Here is a 10,000-nt window from a genome sequence, read left to right as displayed (position 1 = left end):
TAGATCAGTCATATATGTGCTCTGACCTCTCCTCCGTAAGGGAAATAGCTGTCAATCACGAGTCCAACACGTGATCAAAGACCACGGTGAATCACACATAAACACACACACGCTATCTCTCTCTCTCTCTATCTCTCTCTCTCTCTCTCTCTCTCTCTCTCTCTCTCTCTCTCTCTCTCTCTCTCTCTCTCTCTCTCTCTCTCGCTCACACACACTCACACACACACACACACTCACACACACACACACACACACACACACACACACACACACACACACACACACACACACACACACACACACACACACACACACACACACACACAGAGAGCGAATTACAGGCCAATGTCAGACTAGCATGATAGCTAAATTGTTTGAGAAATGGAAGATCATGTGTTTCAAATCTAATAAGAGTAATAGATGTGTTACAACAGCGAAATGGACATGTGGACTGTACTTAGATCTGGAGATGGCCTTTGACAAGGTATCACGCAAACGACCATCGTAGAAATTGGAGCAAATTGGAGGATTGAAGGAATCCTCTAAAAATTGACAAAAGACTTCCTGTAAGACCGATAGATGAGAACAATAGAAAGGATTGGAATGTTAGGATGGAGAGATGTAACCAGTGGATTTCCACAAAGGCTCGGTACTGTCTGTCAATTGTAAAATTCTTTTGCATAAATGACATGATGGAAAGAACGAAGAGATACGTCAATTTCTTTGCAGACAATGAAAAGTGCAAGGAGTGTAAGGGACATGGATGACAGATATACACTGAGACAAAAGCTCCAGAGAGGATTTAGGTCAGGAGACGAGGTCCCGACTAACGAGGAAGAACCTCGAAATTGCGAGTATCTCCTCGTTACGCTGGACTAAATAATAATATACGGATAAAACGCATTCACCGTCAACGGCCTTGTGATGCTTTTGCAAATGCAAGGTTCCAGAGTGCAGGTGGGCATCTGAACGACGCCATATTGTGCATAAACTTAGTGTGTATTAGTCTGTGTGTATAATGCTGTGAAGGCACGTGTTTTTGTGTTTATTGTCTATTGTTTATCGGTACCGCAATGTCAACATTTGTCGTTTGTATTTTTTTTTTTTTTATTCATCGATCATGTTGGTTTGAAACATTGCAATCTGCTTTGTACACACGTTGTGTGTATTAGTCTATGCGTGTGTGTGTGTATGCATGTATGTGTGTGTGTGTGCGTGTGCGTGTGTGTATGTGTGCGCACCCTGTGAATACAAGAGCATTGTGTTGCTAAGCGGCGGTACCAGTGTGTACCAGTGTGTACCTCCCAGTAACCGAATACCCATGCAGGCATACCACCTCGCATTTCACGCACTCTGGTTTCATGTCAATACTGTATCAAATTATCATTACTTAATATCTATTACTAATTTTAACATGTTTAGTTAGTTTTCTCTTCAGGCTTCCATTTTATAACTAGAATGTTTACATTTAGAAAGGAATGGACTTCGGGAAGATTGTATGGACACATAATGAGATAAAAAAAACACTTTGATTAAAAAGCTTTTGATACTCTAGTGTGAGATTTATTAGGTTTTCGAAGTTCCTTCATCCTTTCCTCGTCTATGTAACATGATGTCCCTCTTACATTAGTCAACAATTTATGGCCTTATAAATTTCCCCCACCCCCCTGTAATCTTTTTGAATTTTCCTGGTACTTCTCACTCTCACATGCAAACGTAATTGTATTCACCTGTGATATATAATCCTTCAATTCCCACCTTTTAAAGGTCACATTCGATTCACTAATGCCCCTAATGATCCGATTTCACTGAACAAAAGGTTTAATTTTTTATATTTTTTCTTTGTGTTCATGTGTAATTTTTGCCAATATTGTTACTCGCTTATAAAATATCCACCAAGTTTGATTTTCTCTTTAATTTTTTTTTACCTGTGGATATGTTTGCCGATACTGTTACTCGCTTTTAATTTTTCACCAAGTTTAATTTTCTCTTTATAAAATTTCACTTGATTAACATACACTGACGATATCCTATCTCTTATCTAATTTTTCATACCTGTGGATATGTTTGCCGATACTTTTATGCCAACTTAATCCTTCCAAGCCATTTTATTCAGCTGATGGAAACCTTCATTCTACAAGTTATGTTCACATCCTTTTGCTTCTATAACTCTGTCGTCACTTCCGGTCAGGCGTGTGTGCGAGCGGCTGGACGCGCGTCGGGCATCTCTGCTATTGGATAGGCCGAGAGGAGGTCTCCTACACGGAAGCAGTAGCCCAGTGCACCTCTAAGGGCGGGATCCTTCTCAGCCTCGAGCACCAGCAGGACACCCGGGACTACGATGACCACTTCAAAGCCCTCAAGGATCACCTTCGGAAGGAAAGTGAACATGGTAAAATACTTTTTTCTTTATAATAATAATGATAATGATAATAATAATAATAGTAATAATAATAATGATAATAATAATAATAATAATAATAATAATAATAATAATAATAATAATAATAATAATAATAATAATAATAATAATAATAATAATAATAATAATAATAATAATAATAATAATAATGATAATAATAATAATAATAATAATAATGATAAAAATAATAATAATAATAATAATAATAATAATAATGATAATGATAATAATGATAATAATAGTAATAGTAATAGTAATAATAATAATGATAAATAATAATAATAATAATAATAATAATAATAATAGTAATAATAATAATAATAATAATAATGATAATAATAATAATAATAATAATAATAATAATAATAATAATAATAATAATAATAATAATAATAATAATAATAATAATAATAATAATAAATAATAATAATAATAATAATAATAATAGTAATAATAATAATAATAATATAATAATAATAATAATAATAATAATGATAATAATAATAATAATAATAATAATAATAATGATAATGATAATAATAATAATAATAATAATAATAATAATAATAATAATAATAATAATAATAATAATAATAATAATAATAATAATAATAATAATAATAATAATGAAAATGATAATGATGATAATAATGATGATGATAATAATAATAATGATAATGATAATAATGATAATAAAAATAATAATAATAACAATAGTTAATAATAGTAATAATATCAATAATAATAACAGTGATAATATAATAATAATAATAATAATAATGATAATAATAATAATAATAATAATAATAATAATAATAATAATAATAATAATAATAATAATAATAATAATAATAATAATAATAATAATAATAATAATAATAATAATAATAATCATCATCATAGTAAGGGAGGTAGTCAAACAAAACAAAAGCATAGAAACCCCTCCCACCTATTCCATCCTCTACACACTCCACTCCCCTCTACCCTCTTAGCTTCTCCTGGATGACGGGTCATCCCTGCATCTTGTATACTGCCCAGGATCGGAAGCAGTGTCGCAAGACACAGCACATCCACAGCAAGACCGCTTCATTAAATTGGTGACCCTCCGTCCCCTCAAGCAGAAAAGGATAAGATGGGGAGAAATCCCTTCGGGCTGCGTCAATTTATTTCTCATACATACTCCCTCACCCCCCATCCCCCACCCACTCTCTCTCATGCATCATAGCATCATCTATACATAACCATTCTCAATTTACTCCATCTTCTGTCCTCTCCCGTCGTTTCTCAGCAGATATTCCCCTCTCCCAATGCCCATTTTACCCCATTCATCCAACTCATCCTAGGTCGACCCCTCATGTTCACTCCTTCCACCTCTGCCTCCCACACCTCTTTTACTGGTCTTTCTTTACTCATTCTTCTCATGTGTCCAAAACATCCCAATACTCTTTCATCAACCCTATCTCCCAACTCCCTTTCCACCCTTGTTCTCCTCTTCACCAACTCGTTTCTCACTCTATCTAGCCTAGTAACCCCTATCATACTTCAGAGGCAACTTATCTCAAACACATTCAAACTCCTTCTCTCTTCCTCCATCATGTTCCATGTTTCTGCCCCCACAGTGCTATCGGCACAATCACTCCTTCATACAATCTCCTCTTAGCATCCATTCCCAAATGTCTATTTCTCATTACATTTTTTAATCCACCAAGGCATTTACTCGCTTCCCTCAATCTACATTATACCTCCACCCCCACTCCTCCCTTTCCTGCCACATTCACACCCAAGTATCTAAAACTATCCTCTTACTCCAGTCTCTTTCCCTTAATACTCACTTCCAATCTGCTGCCACTCTCTCCCCTTGCACATTCCATTACCTTACTTTTGCCCACATTTATCTTCAATTTCTTTCTTTCGCACACCTTCTCAAACTCTGTCACTAACTTCCTCAATCCCTCCTCTGATCCTGCCACAAGCACAGTGTTGTCAGCAAACAACAACTGGCTTATCTCTCACTTTTCTCCATTTTCTTTAACCATCTCCAGTCCCTGACCCACTACCCTTGCATTTACCTCTCGCACCACCCCATCCATGTATAAATTGAACAGCCAGGGCGACATAACACATCCCTGACGAAATTCCACCTTTACTTCAAACCACTCACTCTCTCCATTTCTAATCCTAACACAAGCTCTACTACTCTCGTAAAAACTTTTGACTGCTCTTAAAAGCTTTCCTCCTATCCCATATATCTACAATACCTCCAACAGTGCCTTCCTGTCTACCCTGTCATAAGCCTTTTCCACATCTATAAAAGCCCAAAATACATCCTTACCTTTTCCTAAATATTTCTCACATATCCACCTTACCACAAAAATCTGATCCACGCAATCCCTACCTGTCCTAAACCCACACTGTTCCTCACCAATTACTCCCTCTGTTCCTCTCCTAATCCTCTCAATCAAGACCCTCCCACAAGCCTTCCCAACTACATCTAACAAACTAATTCCTCTCAAACTACTATTACTACTTTTTTTTTTTAATACGACCTCCATCCTCGTGGAACTGTACGGTGGAAGCAATGAGGATCTTTGTCCCACAGACACAGTTCATTGGCCCCTCTCCCGCCAATGACTATGGTGTACGACACTTTTATTTATAAATTTAATAAATCCTAATACAGAAGTTTATTTATACTACTGTCAACCGCCGTCTGCTCAAAATCTAGGTTTTGTACATGTGCTGATTTGGGCGATGGGGACCTGGTACCTCTCAGGCATAGAAAGGCTGATTTTAGGAGTGAGAATGACAGTCTACTTCTCATCCATGCAACAATGCTGTTTTTTGGCTGTTGTTTCTTTTCAACCATCACCTCTGCCAGCCGAGCGTAGAATGCCTTTGCTCTAGGAGCCATCCCACCTGAAGTCGTAAACGTTATAGGAGTGAATGAGCCCTGGTCCAGATTTTGTATACGCTCTTCGTACATCCTGATCTTATCATACTCGTTCCGGGAGTAGGATTCCTCAATGGTTAGGATGTTGTAACAGGGGGCCATCGGATCAAATATTCGCACGTCAAAGAAAGCCAATTGTCACCGTGTCCAAAAACCTCTTGCGCTGACATCCACTCTTGCTTCATCTGATGTGTTGGACGTGCGGTATCTGAAGTTCTCCCCTCCTAGTGGGAGTAATGTTGGTTCGATAGTCACATCCTTGCACACCTCCATAAGCATTTGGGCAGTGAGATCCCTTACCTCATCATGTCGCATGCAAATATATCTACCCTGCTTGCACAACGCCGCACGGTCTGGAGTAAACTGTACAGCACAGGAACATCTGTTAGGCAGCCCTTCCAATGGCTGTCCATACCTCAGGGCAATGGCATCCGTGAATTCTCTTTTGTTTAGGGTGAACCCCTTTGCCCTGATTGGTAGTGCTGTCAGTCAATTGGACGCCCCAACTTCCTGCGACATTGTTATCTTTCTTTTTATACAATTCGATAGCCGAGCTAAAAGTGCTCGAATTTCCTCCTTCTGCCTCTCTTCCCTTCCCTTTGAAATGTTTCTTCTAATTTCTCTGATTTCCTCCACGTTAGTCTCCTTCCATTGATCTTGTGACACGATGTTGTTTGTCAAGGAGGACGTGAGTTTCAGGGAGTATCAGTGTTCTATGGCGGCAAGGTTTAGCGGGTTGGAGATGCCTCTCTTCTTCTTTTATTGTCCGTCCGTTGGTGATGGCCGGAATTAGCTCGTTTCTGGTGGTTTCTTCAAGGGGTCTTAGTAGGTCGGTGATGTTCGGTACCGTCCTTAATATTTAGTTCTACTTATGTTCAACCCCATATATGAATGCGGCATATGCCGCCTGCTGTTCGGTCTTTGTAAGTTGGCTAGAAGCCTAACTTCCGCCACCCATTCGTTAACTTTCTTTTCAACATATTGCTTTTTAAAAGATTCAGAGCCGATCACTGCACCGAGATGTCTTTCGCCCTTTTTTTGTAACCTTCACTGTTTTCAAAGAGGATTTTGGCATTGTCAAAGTACTCTGGCTTCACTGTGAGGACAGACTTCTTCGCCTTCGGGATTTGACCCAAGTCCGGGCCGTGTGCCAGCACCAGATCCCACCACTTTTTTAAGTCAGCTACTTTTCCTACCCCCGTGAGATCATCTGCATATGCTACCTGTTTGACCCTGGTGTCCTCATATTGTATCCTCTGCTGCAGGTGCATAAGACCAGCGCGTACATTGCCATGGCCATCGGGTCTCCCTGAGAGGTGCCTTCTGCGGATTTGATGATCTCCACTTTCGTCTTTTTTCTCAACCCTGTTGGTGACAAATAGATTTGCAGATTCTCTGTACTTGTTCTCCACGTACTTGGCCAATACTGGGCACTTAATTCTGATGTTGTGTATAGTAGCCTTTCTATTTAAGTTGTTGAATGCGTTGGATACATCGACTAATAAGACTGCTTCGCAGTCTGATTCCTCGAATATCTTCCTCATGGCTTGGATTGCTGCCTCGGAACCTGCCTGTTGCCCCGCGTACACCTGCAGGTTGCCAGCCGCTTCTCGCACCTCGTCTTTTGCGACTTCCATGATGGTTTTTCCTATTATTATTCTCAACACCCCATCTATACCAATCGACTTCTTATCCAGCGGGATAAGTCTGCACGCTGTGTATGCCTCCAGGTGCTGATATTCTTCAGTCGCCAGTTTCTTCGCCAAACCAGCGATGGGCTCCTGCAGTCCCCCCTGCTGTCGTTCCAAATAGGCTGGTGCTAAGGAGACATTTCCACCCAGACGCATCTAAGCCCGATGGTCCCGCCGCTCCTTGGGTGTGTAGAGCAAGGTTCCAGATCCTTTCTCGTGTGATATTGCCAAAGACTACCATGTGGGGTGGGTGGTAGTCACCACTGAATTTAGAGTCCAGGTTTGCCGGATTTGCTTTTGGATGTTTTTCATTCAGGATCTTTAGCGTTTCCTCGTTTAGGGGTAGAACTCCAGGGTCTTCATTCTCCCCTGCGAGTGACCTCATGGTACCTTTCCCTGCCTCATCTTGTCTGCAAAATTCCTGGCTCTATCTTCTAGACTTTTCTTTCTGTTGGTGCCCTTGTTGAGTATCTCTTGAATGGCCTCTGCTTCCATCAAGAGTTGCTCCACTTCTCCCTTTTCCCACTGTTCCATCCTCCGTTGCAATGCCTGGACATTCACCGAGTGCTTAGATTTCCTGTGGGTCCTCTGACATGTAAGGTGTGGAAGGATAGCTATCGCTTTGAATACCATCGGGGCGCAGGGATATGGGTTTATGAATCACAATGGCAAAAGCCGACAAGACTGTGAGAATAAACACCTTGTGAGATCGAAACCTTTATTAGTACTACGTTTCGCTTGTTAAAGCTTTTTCAAGTACAGACATGACACACACTCTGAGCACATATAAGCCAACAGGGAAGGAACTGGGAGAGGTTATCAGGGAGGGTGGGTGGTAGGTGGAGGGGGAGGAGGGGGACGGGTGGGACTTGGTGGAGACAAAGGAGGACATTTCGGACAGTTTGTTGAAGTGGACTAAGGGGGACATTTCATACATTTATTTAATGCGGGTAACAGATGGATTATAGGAGGGGCGATGTTAAACATGCCTCTGTTCTGCTCAATGGTTTTGAAGCTTTGAATGGCGGCCGCTTCGAGGCATTTTCTCCTCATCCTATCTGGTTCACTAAACAGAAGTTCTGCGTTATCCCAATCCATCAGGTGGTCGTTGGTGTTCCGGTGGAGAAGGGGGGCGTTGGTGGTGATGTTGTTCCGGGAATCGTAGCGATGCTCCCGGATCCGGGTCTTCAGGTCACGGGAAGTCTCGCCAATGTAAACTTTATCACATCCAGCACAGGGTATGCGGTAGACACCAGCGTTTTTTCCCCACATCTCGTCCTGGCTGTCATTCCTTCTTGAAAGCTCTTTGATAGTTCTGCTGGACTGGCCCACTACCTGAATGTTGCAACGCCCAAGTGTCCGGGTGAGGGTGGCGGTGACGCTGCTGGCTGGAAGGATAAGCCTCCTAGCTGGATCTTTTGTTGGTTCCCGGACACTTGGGCGTTGCAACATTCAGGTAGTGAGCCAGTCCAGCAGAACTATCAAAGAGCTTTCAAGAAGGAATGACAGCCAGGACGAGATGTGGGGAAAAAACGCTGGTGTCTACCGCATACCCTGTGCTGGATGTGATAAAGTTTACATTGGCGAGACTTCCCGTGACCTGAAGACCCGGATCCGGGAGCATCGCTACGATTCCCGGAACAACATCACCACCAACGCCTGTGTTATCCACCGGAACACCAACGACCACCTGATGGATTGGGATAACGCAGAACTTCTGTTTAGTGAACCAGATAGGATGAGGAGAAAATGCCTCGAAGCGGCCGCCATTCAAAGCTTCAAAACCATTGAGCAGAACAGAGGCATGTTTAACATCGCCCCTCCTATAATCCATCTGTTACCCGCATTAAATAAATGTATGAAATGTCCCCCTTAGTCCACTTCAACAAACTGTCCGAAATGTCCTCCTTTGTCTCCACCAAGTCCCACCCGTCCCCCTCCTCCCCCTCCACCTACCACCCCCCCCTCCCTGATAACCTCTCCCAGTTCCTTCCCTGTTGGCTTATATGTGCTCAGAGTGTGTGTCATGTCTGTACTTGAAAAAGCTGTAACAAGCGAAACGTAGTACTAATAAAGGTTTCGATCTCACAAGGTGTTTATTCTCATATGGGTTTATATATGCTCTTAATAGATGGGTCATTTCCTCTATTAGGCCTTTGGTTGCATTGCATTTGGGCGGGGTGAAGAGTTTTCCTGGGGAGAAAGCAAGTATCCTGTTCTAGGCGTCGTCCAGCCACTCCTTAATCCTGGACTACTGCCACGTCTACCAGAACCTGCCCTCCTCTCTCCCACCCTGCTGCTCTTGATGACGTGGGCTTTCGTCTTTCGGTCTCAAGTTCATGGGATCACTTCCCTCTTCTGAGTCTCATTCACAGGATCACCACCTACGTTGATCTCCACCAAATCGCTCACATCCTCCACATTCTCCACATCCTCTCCCAGTTGACCACTCCCCGCCTCCGGAGGTTGTTGCTTCCCTTGATTTCTGCATTTCCCTCCTGAGGCCATCTCATTTTCATAATCCGTATGTTTTCCTTCATCGCCATTTAATGGTCCAATGCCGCAGGTAAGCGTTTTCTTCTTATTCGCATAACTGTAGAATTCTTTAGGATTCGACTTGCTTGCCTCAGCAATATACTCTTCAAGATCTTTCTTACTACGCTTTATCAGTGTTTTGGTTTCGCGGCGAATTCTATCTAGTGTTAGTTTATCGTCTTGGCTTTTAGTTGATAAATATTTTTTGTACGCACTCTTTTTACGAGAGAGGTTTACTAATTTCCCTATTCCACCACTTTGGTTTACTTGTTGCAGGACGTCTCTCACGATAGGGAACACAGAGATTTACAGCATTGTTTAGGTCCTCGGTGAAGTTTTCCCACGCTTTATCAATATCAGTCTCGTTCGAAGTTGTACTCCAGTCTAAGTTTTCTAGTAATG

The 10,000-nt window shown here is 41.5% G+C and overlaps 1 protein-coding gene across 1 annotated transcript in view; it reads left to right on the top strand.

Annotated features, from left to right (window-relative positions):
* The window catches only part of LOC143035127 (uncharacterized), a gene marked incomplete at its 5' end in the record, with an annotated part of 35,346 nt that overhangs the window by 20,141 nt on the left and 5,205 nt on the right, over window positions 1–10,000 (top strand). Inside the window, 1 exon segment of the mRNA XM_076201721.1 lies at window positions 2,192–2,392. Within this exon segment, the coding sequence (XP_076057836.1) occupies window positions 2,192–2,392 (201 nt within the window).

The sequence above is a fragment of the Oratosquilla oratoria genome, chromosome 18 (genome assembly GCF_046742065.1).
Source record: "Oratosquilla oratoria isolate Oo_2021 chromosome 18, ASM4674206v1, whole genome shotgun sequence".
In the NCBI taxonomy this organism is placed as follows: domain Eukaryota; kingdom Metazoa; phylum Arthropoda; class Malacostraca; order Stomatopoda; family Squillidae; genus Oratosquilla; species Oratosquilla oratoria.
This window is presented reverse-complemented; position numbering and strand designations above follow the sequence as displayed.